Genomic DNA, 24,271 nt, shown 5'->3' on the forward strand with positions numbered 1-24,271 from the left:
TTTTCTTTATTTTTCAAGGGAAAATGTGAGGTGTAGAATTGTTCCAGTTACCATGTTGGGCTGGGTTTCTGTGCAAAGTGGTACAGAGAACGGATCTGATTGTCCATAATAAGTAAACCTATATTTTCTTCATAATGTAAGAAGGCAAAAAGCTGCAAAAAGCATTGTGAAAACTCAGCTGAAAATGCACTTCAGCTGTTCACCTAGATGCCATGGGACGGATCGATTCTTTACCCAGGGTGTTCACTCTTACACGAATGGGCTGGTGTCTGGGAAGAGTGTTTCCCAGGGCTCTGACGAGGGGCGAGGTTGTCTGTGGAGTACTGTTTCCAATTTGCCGGGGCACGGTTTGTGCTTTGTTCCACCTGTTCCAACGTGATCCCTGTCTTCAGGAGGAGAGAGAAATAGTTAAGTTAGAGCAAATACTGTAAGTCAAGTAAAACTTGACGTGATCAGTAGAAATAATGGAGTTAATGTAAGAGAGGAGAGGGAATGATGGAACCATCCATATTCCCACTTTAAAAGGAGAAGGCCAGAGAGTGAGTTGAGTGTTTGCTTCAAGATGCTAAGAGGGTTGGTTTGGGCAACTGTTCTCTTCTACTTCTCCTCCCCAAGATGGAAAGGACAATGATTTAAAATAATGGGACTCTTAAGTGAGCAGTACAGCAATGTTAATGTCATACTCTGCTTCCAAACTTTTAAAATCAGTTTGAAAGATTAAAATAGAATTACCAGTTTGAGAAATTATACCACAGAACCTTTTTAGCACCTAAAAGGGTTTTTTCCCCCTCCTTTGCTTTACATGATATTGTTTGATCTAATCTATTTGTGCTGATAAGTTAGCACATTTATATTTTATTACATTTAACAAAACTTTGGGGAGATATATATATATATATAAATGTTTACAAAATCAGTGTTTGTACAGTCAATTTATGATAAGAGAGTAAATATATATATATGCATATATATATATATATATATATATTTAAAAGTACAGTAAGACTGCAGTAGTAATTTGTTAGGGAGTTCTGTTGGAATTCCGAGACCTTCAAGTCTGGGTTAGAAACCCAAACAGGTTGTCTGGCTGTGTGAAGATGGGGCTCTCATTCTAGGGCTCACAGAGACATTGAGCAACACAGGACAAAGGAGAGCTGTGAGCGACCCCCGTCTCTGCTCTTTGGACATTTCAAGGCCTCTCTGGGCCTCATCGACCACACCCAGGCAGCATGGGCCTATTTCAGGCAAACTGTCACCAAAAATATTATGATATTCCCTTTGGTGCTAGTATTTTCTACCCAGCAGGGGTCTACCATTTCATCCTAAGAATGAAAGGATTTAGGAGAGGTGGCTCACAGCAGAGGAAGATGAGCACTTTCGGAGACTCACCAGAGCAGAATGGATTCTCTCAGGAAGCAAAGCCAATGGGCGGCATGTCCCAACGGGTCTGCCTGCTTCCCCAGCGAGGCTCAACGAAAGCAAACAGAGAATTGGGTAGAGGCGTGTACACCCACAGAAGCTCTAGAACATGCTCTCTGTTGATCTCTGCAGACACGAGCACAAGATGCGTTCTTCCTCCAATTTCTTTATCTTCTTCATTCTCTAGTGAAGGTCTTTGGAGGCTTATGTGGCCACTCTGTGAGACGCCAGCACCACAGATAATTTGAGAAGAGTGTCCTCATGGTAAAATCTGATTTTTTTAAATAAAAAAAAAGCATAAAGGAGAAGATAAAAATCATCCATGCTTCCTGCTACCCAGAAATAAACACTGTTAATTGTTCACTATTCTTCCCAATGTCTACACATACACACACACAACCCAAACTAGAGTCTTGAGGCACATATAACAATATATTGTAAGCATTTCCCTAAATCATCAAGTATCATTTCTATATTCTTTTATAGCAGCATCATTTATGTAGGCTAAACAATATTTCAGTATAAGGCTGGACCATGATTTATTATTTACTATCTCTTTTGTTGCTGGGCACCAAATTATTTTAAAGAAGAACATTTTAAAAAATAGAGCGGTCTCCCAGCAACATAGATAGAACTAGAGAGTATAATGCTAAGCAAGATAAATCAGTCAGAGAGAAAAATACCATATGATTTCACTCATGGAATCCCACTCATGTGGAATTTAAGAAACAAAACAAATGAGCAAAGGGGACAAAAAAGAGAGCAAAATAAGAAACAGACTCTAACCTAGAGAGAACAAGCTGGTGGGTAGCAGAGGGGAGGAGAATGGGTGAAATAGGTGATGGGGATTACAGAGCACACTTACTGGGGCGCCTGGGTGGCTCAGTAGGTTAAAGCCTCTGCCTTTGGCTCAGGTCATGATCCCAGGGTCCTGGGATCTGCTCAGCGGGGAGCCTGCTTGTGATCTCTGTCTGTCAAATAAATAAATAAAATCTTTAAAAAAAATACTATAAAAAAGAGAGCATACTTACCATGATTAAAATAAAATAAAATAACTAGAGCTGTCTAATGTGGGAATGCAGAGCTTTGCAAAGCAATGAGTTCTTCTTTTCAGAGGCTAGAGTATAAGTTTTGGAGAGATATCTCAGAAGGAATTGCTATCTTGAGTGGATGCCTTCTTTCTATTTTCTAGCCCCATTTTTCTTGGCAATTATTTTTCTGCCCAGGTTTCATCCTCCTCCTCTGTGCTTCAGTCCCATTTCAATCTTGATTCTGACTGTCTCTTTCCTCCTCCTTAGTACCAAATTCAGAAATCACTGACTGCATATCTGTCCCTACCGTAGGCTTTGGAGCCAAAGAGGAGAGTCCCTTTTCTGGCCAAAATGACCAGGTACGCTCTAGGACCAATAAGCTTTTCTGTTTAATACTCGAATAGCTTGGCATCACATCATAAAATTATACCAAGCCTGTAATGTTCTTTAAAAATGGGATACTATTTTTAAAAAATGAGATACTATTTAAGATGGGCATGAAAAAGAGTTGACAGAAGACATTTTAAGTGTGTCTAAAATAAGAAAAAACCTTCCAAGGAGATGCCCTCTATGTACAGTAGCATCAGTATGTGTACATAAAGAGTGAAAATAATTCTGTCATTAGTTATAAAGTCTAGCAACATTGTATCAGTCCCTTGAGATCTTCAATTCTGCTTTGATCTCATTTGGGGTAGGAGTTTACTCTTCTGATTTTTGTTGCATCCTTTACAGTGGTTACAAAATCAGTGTTTGTACAGTCAATTTACAATAAGAGAGTAAATTTAACATTTAGAACCCAAAAATCTAAAGGGTATCCCTGTTTCCAAAAGCCAGTAGGCAGTTTTCATTATCTACTTGGGAGCCCATTGTGTAATCTGTGTAAGTAAGATGAAGCCAGTGATTTAACTTCAGACAAAAAAAATTTGTTGGATGTATTTCAGCGACTCTTATTACCAAAAGGAATAAGCCACATTGTCCTAGGAATGATGTGTTTATAGAAAATTATAAACACAATTCTAAATGCCTCTAATGAAACAGTGAGTGGCAGAACTTCAAACAGAACCAGCTGACGGACCCATGACTGCTTTGTGACATGCTGATGTGCCCTTTCCTCAGCTTCTCCCAAGCTGGCTGTGACTGCTTCCTTGCACCCCCGCCACGGTGCTCTCTGTTTAGGGTAGAACACCTAGGTTTTAGAAAAAAGACCTTTGAATCGGAGTCTTTGCTGGATATTAGATTTCTTTAGTGAGCCCCTTCCTTCCTAATAGCATGTGGTTTTCTCCTTTGACATTGGATTGGGCTCAAATTTAGTACAAATGACTCATGGCAACTCTTATTAAATAATGTTTTCATTTATAAAGCATTCTGTATATCTCATTTGGCTCAATTCTTATAACAATTCTGTGAAGCTGGCATGCCACAGGACATTTTCTCTCTTCCTGACCAGGGAAGTGAAGCTTGAGTGGCAGAGGGGCTTATCCAGTATTACACAGCTCATCAATCCTGGGGTTGGCTTAGCAACTTTCAATCCAATACTCTGTCTACTATACACAAAAGAATAAAGAGAGGAAGTGTAAATTGACGCAGCTGCTGTGGGAAACAGTACTGTGGTTTCTCAGAAAATTATCGTATGATAATTTGATAATTAACCAAAATAATTGGAAGCAATGATTTTATCATATGATAATTTGATAATTAACCAAAATAACTGGAAGCAAGGACTTCAACACATATTTGTTTTAGGGGAGCATTATACACAATGGCCAAAAGATGGAAAATTCCAAACATCCATTGACAGATGAAAAGATAAACCAAATGTGGTATAGACCTACAGTGAAATGTTCAGCCTTAAAAAAGAATGCTCTGTTCCCTAGGATAATACGTGCTGTATGATATGTGCTGTTTGATGATTCTGATATAGACCATAACATCGATGCACCTTGAAGACATTATGCCAAGTGAAGTAAGTCAGAAACAGAAAGACAGATACTCAATGATTCCACTTGTATGAGGTCCCTAGACAAGTCAAATACAGAGAGACAGAAAGAACCATGGTTCCTGGGGCATGGCAGAAAGGAGAAAGGGGAGTCGTTGCTTAATGGGTACAGAGTTTGTTTGGGATAATGGAACGTTCAGGAGAGGATGGTGGTGATGGTTGCACAAAGATGTGAATGTCCTTAATAGCACTGGACTGTATGCTTAAAAAGAGCTAGCACAGTAAATTTTGTTACATTCTTCCACAATAAAGAGAAGAAAGGAGAGGTAGTGTGTAGGAAAAATAGCAAACCTTTGATTATACCCTTTGTTCTGCCCTTGACTTGTTAAGTGACCACAGGTAATTTACCTCTCTAATCCTCCATTTCTTAATCTTGGTATTGGGGGATGGGATGAGATAATCTCCAGGCATCCTCCTAATTCCAACAGTCATCAGAAAACTGGGTTTTCCACATAAAGTATTATATCATCTGCAAAGAGAGAGAGTTTGACTTCTTTGCTGATTCAGATGCCTTTTATTTCTTTTTGTTGTCTGATTGCTGAGGCTAGGACTTCTAGTACTATGTTGAATAGCAGTGGCGATAGTGGACAGCCCTGCCATGTTGCTGACCTTAGGGGAAAAGCTCTCAGTTTTTCCCCATTGAGAATGATATTCGCCATGGGTTTTTCATAGATGGCTTTGATGTTATTGAAGTATGTACGCTCTATGCCTACACTGTGAAGAGTTTTGATCAAGAAAGGATGTTGTATTTTGTCAAATGCTTTTTCAGCATCTACTGAGAGTATCATATGGTTCTTGTTGTTTCTTTTATTAATGTATTGTATCACATTAATTGATTTGCAGATGTTGAACCAAACTTGCAGCCTAGGAATAAATCCCACTTGGTTGTGGTGAATAATCCTTTTAATGTACTGTTGCATCCTACTGGTTAGTATTTTAGTGAGAATTTTTGCATCTGTGTTCATCAAGGATATTGGTCTGTAATTCTCCCTTTTGATGGGGTCTTTGTCTGGTTTTGTGATCAAGGTAATACTGGCCTCATAAAACGAGTTTGGAAGTTTTCCTTCCATTTCTATTTTTTGGAACAGTTTCAGGAGAACAGGTATTAATTTTTCTTTAACTGTTTGGTAGAATTCCCCTGGGAAGCTGTCTGGCCCTGGGCTCTTGTTTGTTGGGAGATTTTTGATGACTGCTTCACTTTCCTTACTGGTTATGGATCTGTTCAGGTTTTCTATTTCTTTCTGGTTCAGTTTTGGTAGTTTATATGTCTCATTTCTTCCAGATTGTCAAATTTGCTGGCATATAGTTGCCCTTAATATGTTCTTATAATTGTTTGTATTTCTTTGGTGTTGGTTGTGATATCTCCTCTTTCATTCATGATTTTATTAGTTTGGGTCCTTTCTCTCTCTCTCTCTCTTTTTTTTAATATCTGGCCAGGGGTTTATCAATCTTATTAATTCTTCCAAAGAACCAGTTCCAAGTTTCATTGATTTGTTCTACTGTTGTTTTGGTTTCTATTTCATTGATTTCTGCCCTGATCTATATTATTTCTCTTCTCCTGCTGGGTTTCAGCTTTCTTTGCTGTTCTTTCTCCAGCTCCTTTAGGTGTAGGGTTAGCTTGTGTATTTGAGACATTTCTTGTTTCTTGAGAAAGGCCAAACATTTTCCCCTCAGGACCACCTATGATGCATCCCAAAGATTTCAAACAGTTGTGTTTTCATTTTCATTTGTTTCCATGATTTTTATTTATTTATTTTTTTAAAGATTTTTTTTTTATTTACTTATTTGACAGACAGAGATCACAAGTAGGCAGAGAAGCAGGCAGAGAGAGAGGAGGAAGCAGGCTCCCTGCTGAGCAGAGAGCCCGATGTGGGGCTCGATCCCAGGACCCTGAGATCATGACCTTAGCCGAAGGCAGAGACTAACCCACTGAGCCACCCAGGTGCCTTTAAGATAAAATTTTATGTCATATTACTTCAATAAAAGAAGAATGTAAGTGACAATGTTAGAGCACCCCAAGCAGTGATTAGAACAAATAGGGGCCAAGCAGGCTGGGAGCTGTGATCTGTCAGGGGTGAGGCTCAGGTGGGAGATACAGATGGGGATCACTTGAGGATCTGTGCTACCACTTGGTCAGAGTAACTGTGGTGCCAAATCTTATCACTCAAACCTGGGATGTACTGTCATTCTGCGTGTCTGTCTCATCAAATACTCTGGTTTGTTGTTGAACAGTTGGGGCTTGCTTCCATAATAATGTGGAGCTGTTGTTGAATTAAAGGACATAGGGCTCAGAATTTGTCTCCTTACCAGTGGGGAAGGATGAACTGCAAACAGGAAAACCAGCTCTTTTGATCTGGATCATGAAGGAGTCAAATCACAGAGCATTCCTGGTTAAGGCCACCTCTGGGAATGCTGGCATCCCTCAATGTCTTCCATGAGTCCCCTGCAGACTCCCAACATTCTTTTCCACAGACTCAGTGACTCAGAGTATGCTAGTGACACCCCCATCTCCAGCCCTATTCCCAGTTTCTCACCTGAGCCTTGGTCCCATATACCCATATGCCTCCTGGACCGCCCCACTTAGAGGTGTTTTAGGGAGTTCAGAGTCAACAAGATGAAATCCACCTAGATCATAAAGGGTAAGGTGGAGAAGGCATGAGGACAGTTATAAAAGATGAGACTAGGCCAGATCATGCTAGGTCTCGTGAGTTATGATGGGAAAGATAAGAAATGGAGGAAGGGGAGGGAGAGAAAGGGGGAGGAGGCAGGGAGGAAGGAGAGGAAGAGGAGAGAAAGAAGGAGAAGGAGGATAGGAGGGTGAGGAGGACGGGAAGGAGGAGAAGAAAGTAGAGGGCAAGGAGGAGGGATACAGAGAGTAGGAGAAGCATGAACTTGATCCTAAGAGGAATGAGGAACACTGAAGTATTGTAAAGAGGGAGGACCATGAGTGTATATCCATGCTTTAGAAAGATCACTATCAGTTGAATCTAGATAATGAATTGGAGAGAGACGAAACTGTGGGCTGGGAGAACTTTGAGGGAGCTTTTGCGAGAGAGGAAGGAGGCAGTGGATCCAGAGTGGGGACTCTGCTTGGGCCCGAATGTTGGAGGGGAATGGTGTGCCTCAGTGGCCATCAAAGTGATACCAGTGAGGTTGCCTATCATCCTAGGAAAACTCTAGGGAAGAGAACCACTGTGTCCTGGTCACCTGCCTGCTGTCCACCTAAAGAGTCTCATTTTACATCAAACCTCCTTCATTCCTTCCTTATGCAAAATATTGAGTGCCTACTATGTGCCAAACACTATAAAGTAAGTGAGGGAAAAGAGTGATGACAAGACAGAGGAACAGGAGCAAGGGATGCTCTTGCATGCCCCAGCATGCTGCTTAAAAGGTTCTGGGTCTTATTTTAATTAGGGAGACTGTTTCCTGTAAGAATTCACTCAATCAGTCTCTCCTTCCCTCCCTCCCTTCCTTCCTTCCCTACCTTTCCTCTTCCTTCCCTCCTCTCTCCACTCCCCTGCCCCCCAACAAATCACCAGAGTACAAAGTTGTTATAAACCCTCATAAGATCTTAAAGGATCCCAGTGTGTCCCTACATATGGCAAATGTATTTTTGTTGAGATGTATTTTTACATTTGATGAAGTCCTGATTAAGTGTTTTAAAAAGACCTCTTGGATGAACCATGAAGATACGCTAAATGAAAGAAGCCAGACACAAGTGACCACGTCTTGTATGTTTCATGTGGCAAAATGTCCAGAATAGGCAGATCCTTGAGATAGAAAGTAGATTAGCTATTTCCAGAAGTAGATGGAGAGGAAATGAGGAGTGACTTCTTGTGGGCATGGGCTTTCTTTGAGGGGACTGAGTATGTTCTGGAATTAGATGGTGGGTTGTACCACCTTGTAAATATAATAAAAACCACTGAATTGTACAATTTAAAATGGAGATAAAATGTTCATACAGCTTTTTTTTTTTTTTAAAGACCTCTTCTCCATGCCACCCTCGAAAAAAATATCAAGAAGGATAGAATGTAGTGAGAGATCAAGGCTGAGGGTCATAAAAATTATTCCTGCTGTAGAAATGACTTGGGTTTCATGTGGAGCTATACTAAGAGTACACAAACTGGAGAAGTCTTGGATTCAGCCAGCTCACATTCCTGCGTAAATTATTCTGCACCAACTCTCAAAGCCTTCCTTCCTTCCTGAAGTTCTGAATGTACCTTCTAATAAAAAATACAGTGAATAACAGAAGGTAGTGATCAGTGAAAGAAACTGATGATTTTCTAGTTTTATCCCCTGCTGTATTTTATGGGCATGAAGGCATTTATTTTGTTTCTTAATTAAGGATCTTTGATCGCAAGCAACAGAAACCAATTCTGGCTAATATAAGGGATAAGGGGGGTGGTTTTGGAAGGATTTAGGGTAAGCCACAGAATCAAAGACAGACTTTATTAGGTCCTTTCCTAAGACCACAGCCGTCGCCTTAGCCAGGGCAGCCCAACAGTCCTCAGCGGCAGTCCCGGCCACCGCCACCAGATGGCATCAGCTCTCAGTGCCATCCACCTCAGTCTGTCCTCCCCACGCGGTCCGGGAGAGATCAGGTCTAATTGGCCTAACTTCAATCACATGCCCAGTCATATGCAAAATACGCTCAGAGATCACGTGTGTAGCCACGAGTTTTAGTTTTGGGAATGTCTTCATGTGTGCATATCCGGATTCCAAAGTGTGATATGAACAGAGAAGCATAGCTATTGTCAGTTCAATGATTTTGAACATTGCTTTATGTATCATGTTTCCAGTTGGGAAAGCCATGTGACCCTTCCATCGGTGCTCTTACTGGGTAAAGTATTGAGAATGAAATTGCTCTTTATGCTTCTAAGTAAATTACATGGTCACCACGTTCCCCTGTCCGGTAACATAGAGACTGGTAAGGACAATTGAGGAGATGAGGCTTAGCACAGGGAGAGGTGATGCAAACAGCTTCAATCTTAATACTTACCCCAGGAGGATCTATAGAAGGTGGGCCGCGGAGATGTAACTACTTACAGCTCTTATGGGCTCCTATTTCTCCTCTAAGGGAAACAAACAAACAAACAAACAAACTATAAGGTTTAAGAAAAGAATTAACCTGAAGAAAACCAACTAATTATGCAATTATAAATAACTGAAATTTTCATTCTGTTTTCTTTACAAATCTAGCCCCTCCTTAAGACATGGCTTTGAAATCTTTGAAGTTAACTTTAAGTGTGTGAAAACAAAGAAAAATATCTAGAAACAGCTGGTTTAGGTGTGTCTGGTTTGACTCTGAGGAATTAGAATGCAGGTTCTTTTGGCTAGGAGGCTTATCCTATCACACTGCATGCATGGGACACCTGGCTGGCCCAGTTGGTGAAATTGGGGACCTCTTAATTTTTTTTTTTTAGATTGATTGATTTATTTGAGAGAGAGAGAGAGAGGGATACAGCAGAGTGAGAGTCTTAAGCAGACTCCCTGCTGAACATGGAGCTCATGGGGCTCCATCTCACAAACCTGAGATCATGAACTGAGCCCAAACCAGGAGTCAGACACTTAATGGACTACACCACCCAGGTGCCCCTGGAGTAGGCAACTCTTGATCTCTGGGTTGTGAGTTCAAGCCCCACATTGGAGGTAGAGTTTACTTTTTTCTTTTTTCTTTTTTTTTTTTAAGATTTTATTTAATTTGTCAGAGAGTGTGCACAAGCAGGGGGAGCAGCAGCCAGAGGGAGAGGCAGGCTCCCCACTGAGCACGGATCCCCTTGTGGGACTTGATCCCAGGACTCTGGGCAGACACTTAACCGACTGAGCCACCCAGGTGCCCCTACAATTTACTATTTTATAAAAGTTGCATGCAGAAATTCTCCTATGACTATATGGCAGATCAGAAGGGCATGTGGTTATCAAAATTAGTTTAAGAATTATTGATCACACTTACTGGTAAGATACATGGATGTTGTAATGCTGAACTTCAGGGAAAAGTCACAATGTTATGGAGAATGACTAATCACAGAAGGGAAGTGAAACTCCGTAGTGTGGATTAATTTATAACTTCTCTCACCAAATCCTATCAGCCAAATTAGTTGTAGGGACAACCGATCACCCTATTGTCTGATTTTAGGAGCATATTTGATCAGGAGCTTTTATATTTTCTATCTACAATCCTAAGAAGCAGTTTTTCTTATAAAAGACCATGGGAGTAAAACCAGTACCTACCAAAGAAATGTGAAGCTCTGGTTCAGTCTGCTACCACAGCAGTTACTTCAAAATCAGGAAAACCTTATCCTTTCTGGAAAGACTATAAAGTTCCATGCTTTAAAACCTAAGCCAGTTTAGTAGCCATTAAAAAAAAAAAAGAGCAGTGATCAAATTTTTGATGAAGTGAGACCATAAGCTTGCAGGGGGGTGGGGTCAGAAACTTGAGTTTGAGTCTGAGGTCTATGACTTCTTCTGTGGTTTACCTCAGTTTCCTCGTCTGTAAATTGGGGAGAAAATCACCGATGGATGTTGTGAGGATGGGATGAGTTAGTATACCGTACCACAGCATGCCAACAGGGTCTGGACTTAATGGCTAGATTTAAGTACGTGCAGTCTGCACCTGTCACTCACGGGGTTGATGCAAGGCTAATTGTTCAAGAGGAAGATGTTATGTTCAAATGATAATGTATGTTTAAATGAGAAAATGTATTTAAAAACTATTGGAAAACCAAAAATATGACGTTATTATTTTGAGGAAAGGAAGTTACACTCAGACATGGGTATAGAGCTGTCTTTGAAGCTTTTGATTAATGGTGGTGGTGGTGGTGGTGTGTGTGTGTGTAGAAGTCAGGGGTTTAATAGGTTCCTTAGCTTTGTTGAGCCCCTGCTCTGGTTATTTGGTATTCCCTAGGCCACAGCCTCTCCTTCCCTCTTTACTTTTTCTAAGGGCAGCAGTCCTCCTACCTGGCCATTCTGCTGCGGAGCTTTTTAAGAAATATAGACCTTGGGGCGGCTGGGTGGCTCAGTGGGTTAAAGCCTCTGCCTTTGGCTCAGGTCATGGTCCCAGGGTCTTGGGATCGAGCCCCACGTCAGGCTCTCTGCTCAGCTGGGAGCCTGCCTCCCTCTCTCTCTCTGCCTGCCTCCCTCTCTCTCTCTGCCTGCCTCTCTGCCTCCTTGTGATCTCTGTCTGTCAAATAAATTAATAAATAAATAATGTTTTAAAAGAAAGAAAGACAGACAGACAGACAGACCTCACGGGCACCTGGGTGGCTCAGTGGGTTAAGTCTCTGCCTTCAGCTCAGGTCATGATCTCAGGGTCCTGGAATTGAAGCCCGCATCCGGCTCCCTGCTCAGGGGGAATCTGCTTCTCCCTCTGCCTGCTGCTGTGCCTACTTGTGCTCTTTCTCTGTCAGATAAATATATAAAATCTTTAAAAAAGAAAGAAAGAAAGAAAGAAATATAGGCCTCACCCCATGGGGAGTCTCATTCAGTAGATCTGGGTGGAGCCCAAGCATCTATTTTCTTAATAGACCCTCGAGTGATTTTTATATGTGACCAGGGTTAAGAGCATGCATTTCACTTGGCCTCTAGGAAGAGAGGAGAGTAGCTCAGCTCATGTCTCAGTAGCTCATCTTCATGTCTGCTCATGTCTCCATTGACCCTTGCTCTAGAACCTCACCCCCAGTCCTGTGGCTTTAGAAACCCTCCATCTCTTGATGACTCCCACATTAGCATCCCCACATACAGCGTCTCCCCGGAACTCCATGTCCCTCCTGATTCCAACGCTCTATTTCAGTATCTTGCTGGAACATTCCGCAGGCATCTTGACTTAACTTTCCCAAATTGAGCCTTTTCCTCTTTCTCTAAAACGTGCCCCTCCCCATTTCTTCCTCATTTCAGGAAATGACCATTGCCCAGTTTACTCGGACCAAAAATATTGAAATAAATCTGGACTCTTCTTTTTTCATACCCCCCCTGTAATCTGTGTGCCAATCTTGGAGCCTCTACCTTCCTGATATATCCAGTCTGACAATTCACGCCACTTCCAGGCAGCAGCATCTTTCCTAAGAGCCCCGATCTGTCTCTGTGTCTACCCTTGCCACCGCCACTGTCTGTCCTCTGTAGCGCCAGCAGTAATCGGTACAAAGCCTGCCTCAGATCACAGCCCTTCTCTGCTCAGAGCCCTCGGCTAGGCACTCCTCACCCCTGAAGTAAAATCCCAGAGCTCTTCTAGGGGCCACAACACTTCATGTACTCAGGCCCTTCCTCTCTTCCACTCCCCAACCTGCTCCGCTGCCCTGTTTCCCCCCTTGCTGTTTCCCCCTCGGAGCCTTTACACGTGGTGCGCTCTCTGCTGACTGTCGTCCAGAGAGATGCACACTCTAGTCTCTCACATCCTCAGGGGTCTGAGGCAGCAGGTATGGCCTCAGTGGCCTTCCCTTTCGGTTCTGTCTAAAGGAGCCCCTTTCACTCTCCATCCCTTACTCTATTTGGTTCATAGCACTTATCGGTACTTTACATCTTATCTGTCTACTGGTTTACGATCTGATCCCCCCAGTGAGGGAAGAGGTTTTGTCTGTTTTGTTCATTCCTGCATCTTGGTGCCTAGAAAAGTGCCCAGAAAGATAGATATTTTAAAGGTTTTATGTATTTATTTGTAAAGATTTTATCTATTTATTTTAGAGGGAGTGAGGGGGGTGGTTGGGGGGAGGAGCAGAGGGAGAGGGACAAGAGACTCTGTCCTGAATGCAGAGTTTGATGTGGGGGCTCGATGGCAGGACGCTGAGATCACAGCCTGAGCTGAAATCAGGAGTTGGACACTCAACTGATTGAGACTTCCAGGCGCCCCAAGGTTTTATTTTTAAGTAATCCCTATATGCAACATGGGGCTCAAATTTACAACCCTGAGATCAAGATTCGCACACTCTACCAACAGAACCAGCCAGGGGCCCCAAGTGGATTTTCAATGAATACTCTTTGAGTGAACGGATATTCACCGTTCCTTCTGTCAGGAATACCAAACCCATTTTTACTTTGCTTTGCCCCTTTCATTTATAACCAGGTCTTTGCCCCACCTTTTGGCAAGGCCCCAGGCATTTCTACAAGGCAGGAATTCCCCAGCAAAAAGACAGGTACTGGAGACCCAAAGGAAAGGAGTATCTGCTGTGAATCCTACCTTTTCACAAACTAATTTCCTAAATCCTGGCAATAATCCTATGAAGTGATGATGCTGTTTCTGTTCAATAGATAAGAAAACTGGGACCTCAAGGCATTTACACAGCTAGGAGGTGGAGCTGAGATTTGAACCCAGTTATCCTGACTCAGGGTCCAAAATGGGGGAACAGAAGAGTCTGTTGGTAGAATCAGGATATAGTACAGGAGCAGGTAGAGTGGGAAATGGCCTCCTCTTTGTTTTTCTGTAAATGAGACTTTTAGGATTCTTGAGAGTGTTTTGGAGGTCTCTTTATTCTACTAACATGTATCCCTTTTCTGGTCTCTACTTAAATGAAAGGGTTGCCGTCTGGAAGCATCGTGGGAGGGTTCATTAAAGTAATTGGTGAGTGTTTGGAGGGTAGTTAGGATCTCTGCTTTCATTTAGTCATTAAGTCAATATTGGGTCACCACAAGGCTAACACATTTAGTTTGAGAGAGCAAGTCAGGGACTGTTTGCTTGGTTTGAGTTGTTTGGACAAGTCTTTCCATTCCATTCTGTTCAATTGCCGGAACAATGGTATAACCAGTGTGGTTTAAACGTTTACGCTCTCACCGCAGCTGAACAGGCTAAGTAGGACCGAGTGGATCCCACTAGATAATAAGAAGATCTTTGCAGTTTATAAAGGGCTTTTGCAAAAAGATTCTCACACCAGTCTGATGAGTAATAATGGACACTAGGACAGTGGTCCGGCGGGGAAGTGTCCAAAGAAATGAGATTAACAGTTTTATTATGTGAATGAACAATGTGCAGAGGAATTACTTGCCTTCTTTTAGGAATCTTGTGATTAAACTAAAATGCAAAATGAAGTGGTAATCAGGATTCCTGTGTGGTAGAAGACCAGGAACTTTAACCCAGGTGTTCTGCCTCCAAACAGAGTGTTCTCCCCGCTGCACTTAAGCAGCCCCCCAGGATTAGTCTTGGGTTAGATCACAGGAAGGGCTGACCCAGCGGACCGGCCCTGGAGACCAAAAAGGGCCTAACAGAAGTTCTCAGTCCGGTATAATTGGGCGTGTTTCTCTGTCTCACCACTGTCTGAACCTGCAGGTGCCAAATATAAGTTTGTTCTTTGGAGCTTTCTTGACTTCTCTGAATCATTTTGCACCATTGATCGTGTTGTTGAGACCCTCTGCTTCTCTGGCTTCCATGTCACATGTCCTACTTCTGTCCACTTGGCCATGGGTTTTTATACACAAACTTAGCCTGGACAGTAGCTTATATTTATTAAATGTCTCTCTTACATGGCACACATTGTCCGAACCCCTTTACATGTATTCACACGTACTGATTTATATAATCCTCATGATAATCCTATGAATCAGATGGTACTCTTGGCTCTCTTGAAAAGATAAGGAAATTTAGCAACAAAAGAAAAAATATACTGGACTTCATCAAAATGTCTGATGTTTGTGTGTCAAAGGACACTAGCAAGTAGGTGCCTGGGTGGCTCAAGTGGGTTGAGTGTCTGACTCTTGATTTCGGATCAGATTGTGGCCTCGGGTCGGGAGTGTTCCAACTCCCTCTGACTTATGTTCATGACTTTAAAAAAACAACTCTGAACGCTGACATCTCCCACTCTGGATCTTTCTCTTGAACTTAGACTTATATATCCAACATATATCTAAATGCCTACCCAGCATTTTCACCTAATGGTTAATAAGTATTTTATACTTAACCTATCCCAAACCAGCTCCATTTCTACCCAGACCTCACTGGCTTCCCTCACCCCCTTCCTGCGTGATCGCATTGTACAAAAAAGTACTCTCCATCCTCCATATCCCTCTTCCTTGGCTTTGTTTTCTGTAGTGTTGACCACCTCCTCACTCCCAGTATCTTGTCTGGCTCTTCCTCTAGTATTCAGTGAGGGCAGAAACCTTCTTGTTCATCGTTCTGTTGTAAGCATTGAGCACAGCGCCTGGCACGGAGCACACCCTCAAACTGATTGACCATGATAGCCTTGGTTAGTTCAAATATTAAGGGAGAGGGTGTACCTTATAGAGTTTTAATTAAGATAGATTATGTGATAGATAAAAGAATTCTTCAAAACCTGGTACCCAGGGGGAAAATAGTATCAGGGGTCCTTAGTTGATAAAATGCTGGGCACCTCTGGATTAGGTTATTCCAGGTTTTGAATTTCAACTGAACTTCGACTCATACTATTTCAGCAAGAAAAAATTTTGAATTTTGGTACTGGGTCTGGTCCTACTGTTGTCTGGACATATACAAACTTAAGGTTTTTTCTAGTCCAACATTTTTCTGTATTTTGATCAGGTTGTTTTTACAAGAACTGAACATTGTAGCCTTTCTCCTTTTCTCTAGGCCCTGCCTCAGGGTTAGCCTAAGAGGTGACAGCTTGAACACACACAGAATGATAAGCTTTCTTCTTATATGTGAATAGAAGCCCAAAATAGCAATGAAATCCTACAGCTCCTCAACTCCAAATTTTTCTTTTTTTCTTTCTTTTTTTAAAGATTTTATTTGAGAGAGAGTGAGAGAACACGAGAGAGGGAGGGTCAGAGGGAGAAGCAGACTCCCTGCCAAGCAGGGAGCCCAAAGCAGGACTCAATCCTGGAACTCCAGAATCATGACCTGAGCTGAAGGCAGTTGATTAACCAACTGAGTCACCCAGGTATCCAACCATTTTTTTTTTTTTAAGATTTTATTTATCTGACAGACAGAGATCACAAGTAGGCAGAGAGACAGAGAGAGAGGGAAGCAGGCTCCCCGCTGAGCAGAGAGGCCAATGTGGGGCTCAATCCCAGGACCCTGGGATCATGACCAGAGCTGAAGGCAGAGGCTTTAACCCACTGAGCCACCCAGGTGCCCCAACCAATTTCTTAAATTACATTTTTTTCACTTTTATACCAGTATTTCACATTTATTGTGGTGGAAAAAACCTGTTACCCTATGTCACTGTTTATGGGATTATCACTATTAAATTCTTCATATCTTAGTGTATCATATATTTTGTATATTATAATATTGTCATTAGCTATCATTACCAATGTATCATAGCTTCATCTTCTAAGTTCAGGTAAGATAAGTAAGTGGCTTCATGGCTAATAGCCAGGCAAGTGTGTTAAAGAATAGAGTATTTTAGATCAAGAAACAAGATATGAAACAAAAGATTGATACTTTTGTTGCTGAGGGGTGCCTGGGTGGCAGTCATTAAGCGTCTGCCTTCGGCTCAGCTCATAATTCCAGGGACCCTGGATGGAGTCCGCCTTGGGACTGCAGTCTGCTTCTCCCTCTCATCCACTCATGTTCTCTTTTCCTCAAATAAATAAAATCTGTAACAACAACAACAAAAAGATTCATTGCTGAAATGAAGATAAAGCAGAAAATTCTATTCCTACAGAGGAAACCTTGCAATAGGACATTCCTTTGCGACAAAAAGATTATGCCATCCAAGAGGAAAGGAGTAACATGCAATCACAGGGAACTATTGTTTCTTTTAAATTCTTACACTGCCCCCTCCCAAGTACTAGTATTTACTTTAAGATGTAAAATATGCTTAATTCTTAGCCAGAACCAGCTACAATTTTTTAAACTACCATCATCCACCCCTACCACTTTTTTTTTTTTTTTTTTAAGATTTCATTTGAGAGAGCACACACACGACTGGAGACACGGGACTTGATTCCAGGATCCAGAGATCATGGCCTGAGCTGAAGGCAGGCACTTTAACTAAATGAGCCACCCAGGCGCCCCCCTCACTACTTCTTTTTATCCCCTTAATGTCAAGGTTGAATATTTCTTAGGCTGCTCACCTGTGTCATAAATATAAGCACTTTTTCACCCTGGAATAGAATGACAAACTTGGCTTTACATAGTTCAGTTGTTTTCTTCATTAAGAAATAGAGAATCTAAAAATGTTAGCCTTGGAAGAGAATTTTAGAGGTCCAGTCCAATTCATAATTAATGCTTTTTTTTTTAAAGGATTTTATTTATTTATTTGACAAAAAGAAACACAGCTAGAGAGGGAACACAAGCAGGGGGAGTGAAAGAGTGAGAAGCAGACTCCCCACAGAGCAGAGAGCCCGATTCGGGGCTTGATCCTAGGACCCCAGGATCATGACCTGAGCCGAGGGCAGACGCTTAATGACTGAGCTACCCAGGTGCCCCAGTGTTTGTTTGTTTGTTTTTTTTTTTGAACAGAGGAAACTGTACCTTGAAATCATTTAATGATTTGCCTAAGTTTTAGAGTAGTTTTATCCATAATCCAAGTCTGCTGACTTCCAAATTCAAGGACTCTGTACTCTGTTCTAGAGTTCAGCTGTAAAATGAAATGCATCTGTAGGTGGCTGATGATAAAGATGTCCTTTACAGCTGGGGAGGACACTGGTTCTGACATTCCATGTGTGTAACTTTGAGAAAACTGCTGAGCCTGTCTCCTTACCTTCAAACAGTATGTTCAGGTTCTAGGAACATGTTTGATATCTAATATTACTTTGTATATAAATGCAAACATTTTCTCATGGGACACATTTAAGACCTATCCACAAGTATGTAGGGCTAGGGGCCTGGCTGGCTGTCAGTAGAGTGATTCTTGACCTGGGGTCTTGAGTTCAAGCCCTATGTTGGTCATAGAGCTTACTTACAATTAAAAAAAATAAGTTCAAAAAAAAATTAGGACTGATTTTTATATGAATAGATTCTGAAAATGTTCTATTTATTTTTACAGATGTATGTTCGTGGAAAATTAGTATTTGCCAACTTTATTTTCAATGGTTATAGCACATCTGCTAAAGACCTTCAAAAGCAAATTGTGAAGACAAAGAGTGATTATCATACGGGATATTTCCTACCCAATGACTTCAGGATCCGGTAGAGTGATACACATTCTCTACCTTATCTTGTACTTTTCATTAGTAAATCCCAGAAAAGGGCCACATGTCAAGAATTGCCTTTATGAATGTTTGTTCCTTGCTTCAAATCTCTTCTGGAAAGAGGTAGTTTATCTATTTCAAAATTCTGTTCAAGTCCATTTGGAGGCATCACTGAGCTTGCCAATAAGACACCATGAGCAAAGCTTACCTTCAAGGGTTGAAAAAATTTATGGACAAGAAATTATCACTGAAATTGAATGGTAGTGCATAGGTCCCAGGAATACTGTGGGGATTCAGTCCCTTTATGAATCTTGTGATAGATGAATGTAAGGAGACAGTAAGCAGTGGGCAACAGAACGATATTGGAATGGTGGGAATATGAGGAAAATAAACAATGGGCATGTTCACTGGAAGATATCATCTGCTTCCACATGTCCCCTCTACGCAGCACCTGTTTTTCTACTATATAAAAACCAGGTCATGGCCATTTTTATATTGAACTTTTTTGTTAAATACATTTTTGTAGTAGTAAAACAAACAAGTAAGTAAAAGTTCAGTTCAAGGAAGGCCACTTTTTCTTTAACCAGCATATAAGGTTCAAACCAATCATTCGTTCAATTATGTAGAAAAAATTATGATCCACTAGATCATTTTAACGTTCTTCTTAATTCAGTATGTCTTTTCTGTCAGGGAGGTCATACAAGTCAACAAATACAACATGATTAGACTGTATCCAATGGCTGACAATCACTGAGAAGGGTGAAAATGGAGCTTTTAAAACTCATCTCCTGTTTTCACTCTCATAAATTATCATGTGAGCCACTTTAATGACCAAACTAACTTAGACCAATGAACCCATGGCTTTCCTAGAAAATTGCCATCGTTTGTCAGTATATTTACAAATTCTGGAAAATACTATAATAGAGGAAAATAGAGATAAAAGGAAGAAAAAGAATTTTTACCTTTTGGCTAATTCATGTCGGAAACACCAGAATAAAAAAAAAGCACACACACACACACACACACATACACACACACACACATACACAGAAGACACAAAGAAGTACAGATTTTATTAGAGACTTGTTAAGCTTCGGAGGAACAACAGTAATGCAGACATATACAAACCTGTTCATTCTTGTAAAAATCTTTTAAAGATTTGATATGATAAAATACATCAAGTGAGAAAGGCTATAATCTCAAGTCTTCAGGTAGGAAATGTACAGTTCTACATAAAATATAAGTAGTCAGAAAGTAAAAATTAAAATATCTCTGAAAGAATATTCTTAAATGATATTTTTTTAAAAATAGAGCTTAACACTTCAGTGTTAAATGAAGAAGGAAGACTGACTACAGAAACTTACTATGTAAACAAGCCCGAACCCTGTTAAGACAGTTCACACATTCCTGTTTTCAGTGTTCATACAATGTTAAAAGAGAATGCATACGTCCTCCTCCCCAATACTGAGAACACTTACTGTATATAAACACAAGATGGATTCATACATTTCAGTCTGAATGCAAAATGTCATAAATTTTGGAAGACACCAATATAAGGCTCACCTATTTAATTCTAATATAGTTCATTAGAAAAAACGAATCCAAAGAAATGAAGTATAAATTAAGAGTGAATTTATAGGACAGTAAATGCATTTAAATCATGCGACATTAAAAGGCATCAAAATCCAAAGAGCTTCAGATCCAAGGTCTACTGTTTTATCAACAAATATATACATATTCTAACATGTGTAGTGTTTTGATTTATGTAAACAGGAAAACACTGAGAAGGGTAAACACAATATGATTTAAAAGGCAAAAATAACAGAACCCACAGGATGAAGCATCTATGTGATGAATATGGTACAGAACTAATCCCAGGGTTGAATTCTTCAGAATGAGTCTCAAGCTCACAGCGCTATTTTAAAGGATAACTCATTGATCCAATTTTTCTGGTGACAAGGCTTAGAGGAACAGCAGTTTGGAGCTCTTTTCACAGTTGGGAGTCCCTGATTTATCTGCAATTATTTCAATCATGGTCTAAACCTACTGAAATGTCAGTATTACCAAAAGTATACATTTCCACTGTGTATCATAACCTTTGGATTTGGGGGCTTTCATGCCTTTTCAGAAATCCTGTCCTCAAATTAAGTATAGTAATGTCACAGTTCTGATGTGAGACCACGTTATGAATCAAGGTCACAATCTTTTAAAAAATCCAGAGCAGCAGGGTACAAAAATAAAGAAACTTACTAAAAATCTTATTCTGCAAAATACGTTGGCAATCTCTGAGGTATTAATCCATTTCCACTCTATCATCCTAGCTTGTTTCCATCAACCATAGCAGATTCTGAATCACAGTTTACAATGAATCTGACAAGCGACTTGGTATCTACAAATCAGACTAAGGTTCTTCCCAGACTTAAACCTAAAAACCAAGCTCAAAGTGATATGGTGGATTCAATAAGATTAAAAAGACATTGGTCTCCAGAATCAAAAGCTTAAAATTACTTGGCATTGGAGTTACAGGGCAAAGACCAAATGCCTTTCAGAAACTGCACAATTGAATGAGACTGTTATCATATTGTTGAGTAGAAAGTGAAAAAAACAAAACAGAAACCATTAATTTGGGGGAGAAATTTTTTTCTTCATGGCTAAATTGTTTAACCATAACCATTTTAACCATAAAATAGCGATCTGATAAGTTATAAGAACAGCTCTCCCATCAGCCATTAGTAATAACCATATTTCATATCACATTGCTACTGTGATTAATTACTATAATGTCAAAGTCTGGTAGACTTTATCTTGCTATCCATCATTATTCCTTTAATTGGAGAAGGATTAACCAACCAATTTTTGCAAACTGTCGCACACATACAAAGAAAAATGAGTTTTGGTGAACGTAGGATGTCTAGTCAGCCTCAGATTCTCTTCAGTCTTCAAACACTTGATGTTCCAGGAATGATGCGCGAGTTTAGGTTGGTTCTAGGATAGGCCCAGGGGCCTGGTTTGATCTGGGATCCCTGGGACCATACCTAGAACAAACCCAAACAAAACCAAACTCCTTGGGAGTGCTTTCAGCTCAGGTGACTTCTGGGGTTTTCACCCATATGGACCTCCAGGGCTGTACCAGGACCATACAGCAATCTTTCAGGAATGGGAGTGGCATTCCTGGAGTTTTCTGTACGTTGCCAGGTGCTAGTACTGTGCAGAAAATACTTTGACTTTAAAAATGGAATTAATTTTAAATTTACTTGGGAGAGGAAAAAATATATCTAATTTCTCAGGATATCATCAAAAATAAACTTATAAAAGACATGCTTTAGTTTTAGAAAAGATGTTCATTTGTAGGCAGCCAACCTTTAGGAAATGCTATAAAAGTAAAAAATGTAAAGTTTAAAACAGTAGAATTATCCCTTATATTGAGAAACTCTTAAGATACAAATATGAGGGGAAATATGTATTTCTACAATGACTGATAGAATATATTCACTTTGAAAAAGTGTGTCAGAAGTATACACAACTTACATACTGTCCTATTTCAATAACATGTTTTCCATGTGCCAAATGAAATTCAGTAAATAGCGATGAAACAAAGTAACTCAATTGCTGACAGGTTAAAATGTATAGCATTTTTTAAAATAGCATATGCATTTTAATTTATCACACATTTTAGGATTTCCATAAAATCAATTCCTTATTCATAAAATCAACTCCTTCATGCTATGCTTTTGTATTTATGAATCCTGGAATCATTTTATCCTCTTTTTGATTTACAGTAATTACACTAAGTACAATCACTTTCCTCTCACAACTACAATCAAGGAGAATTTTTCTCCTTGTACCACCAACCAGGGTTTAGCATCACGGCTACTCTGTAGTGGGTCTCAGGACACGGGTTTGGGTCATCTATTTTTAAATGAGTATTATATCATAATTCCCTTCCAGTAGTATATGGATAATTTAGGTGATGAGTCATGGCCACAGACTGATTTTCCAGTTACCTTGTGTATGATGGATGGATGAAGCAATGGATGGACTAAGACATAATCAGCAAATTGGTAAAACTAAGTTATTCAAAGGCAGGCTATCCCTTTCTAAACAGATTTGAATTTTAAACTTGCAAGCATTATAACATGCACATTTCATGTTTATTTTTAATTTGAGAGAAAAATCATCATGCTTACTTAACATATTAAATGATAATTTAAACATGCCAAACATAGAATGACACTGGGAATTTAGTCATTCAAATACCTGCCAATATCATTAGATCTAATTTAGTCATTCAAATACCTGCCAATATCATTAGATCTAACACTGATAACTTTTGGCAAGCTTTTAACATACATTTCATTGAGAGAAAACAAAGACAGTCTTAAAATCCTGCACAAAGAATAAATTCATTGTGGTAAAACTGCCTAGAGTCTAAAAACCTTATTACTTCTCAGCTCTCTGAGATAAAAATAATGATCATTTTGATATTTCCCAGGACTTAACCTACTTCATGTTTCAGAAATGAAGATGCATCTCTATAAAAACAAAACCTAACTAGCCAAGGACATTCTTAGCAGCATGTGGTATCCAGTTCATTTAGAGAGTACTGCAGAAAATGCTAATTTGAGCGGACTGGTTTTAATCAGAGCCAAAAAAAAATTGAAGGATAGAATATAGAGAAGGTAAAGTATAGAAACAAAATGATTCCCTTTGTACAATAACAGCTCTTCTATTTTGAGAGCAGGTACTGAACTGAGTAACTTCATTTCTTTTAAAGATAATGAAATAGGGAGTGAGTAATAGATAGCCACAAAATCCATGTGTTTAAGTATAATCCAGTTTTCTAGTCTTTACCAAGTCAGTTTATTCTTACTTTATACATTACTGTAGCTGTTTTAGTTACCTGGTTTCCGAAACTAAAGCAGACTAGAAGGAGCACTACGAAGGTGGAGAAAGGCCATTGCTATGGGTACACTTAAGCAAGCAGTAACTGCAGGAATTGGAGGAATCAGAACTACTAACAGAAAACAAAGACAAGAAAATGAAAAAAGCACAGCAGAATGCAACCACTTAGTAAAAGGGCACAAAGCTATGATAACTTGTTAATAATGATCATTCTGACATCAAAAAAGATTAAAATGATTTTCATATATTGTTTAATAACACAGCAATGCATACTGTTTTAAAAGGGATTACCTTCAGAAATTATTCCAAAAATTTTTAATGCTTAAAGGGGTTTAAGCTCTATAGAAAACGTGGATATCCAGAATGAGTCATTCTCCAAATATTCAGTTAGCCAGTTTTTACCAAATTAGCCATGCAAGTTTAGTCTCAAACTTATAGTTCTAGAACATAAATCTTGGTGAACAGAGCTGGAGTCACATTTATAATGCTCTAAGTTTTCAGTCTATGTCCTATACTAGGAACAATCAACAAGAACAAAACATTTAACATTTTCCTAAAATATACACAGTGATTTGTACAAAGATGGTAGATGAATTTTCTTTTACAGCTGAATTCATTAATGGAGAGTCCTAGGAACATTAACGTATAAAAACTGGATTAATACCTTAAATATATGGCAATCACATATTCAGCCAAGTATTTTTAGCAAGTTTTTAGTAAAGAAGGAAGAGGCAAACGGAAGTATGCTAAGCAGCCAAACGGGTACCACAAAGTCCATGCACTTAACTGACAGAAAAAGCCCCTTAGCCTTCTTTTAGTCTACTTACTCTTATTTTAGACACAATTCTAGCAAGCTTGGAAATCCGGTTTCTCAGGCCACAGCAGACTA

The 24,271-nt window shown here is 39.9% G+C and overlaps 1 protein-coding gene across 1 annotated transcript in view; it reads left to right on the forward strand.

The window, feature by feature from the left end:
- LOC122891582 (uncharacterized protein C3orf20-like) overlaps window positions 1–19,388 on the forward strand; it is a 28,762-nt gene extending 9,374 nt beyond the window's left edge. The window contains exon 3 of the mRNA XM_044227351.1: window positions 18,336–19,388. Coding sequence (XP_044083286.1) covers window positions 18,336–18,482 — 147 coding nt within the window. The 3' untranslated portion in view covers window positions 18,483–19,388. The remainder of the gene's footprint in view (window positions 1–18,335) is intronic.
- Window positions 19,389–24,271: the final 4,883 nt, after the last annotated feature.

This window comes from Neovison vison, chromosome 12 (assembly GCF_020171115.1).
Source record: "Neovison vison isolate M4711 chromosome 12, ASM_NN_V1, whole genome shotgun sequence".
NCBI lineage: Eukaryota > Metazoa > Chordata > Mammalia > Carnivora > Mustelidae > Neogale > Neogale vison.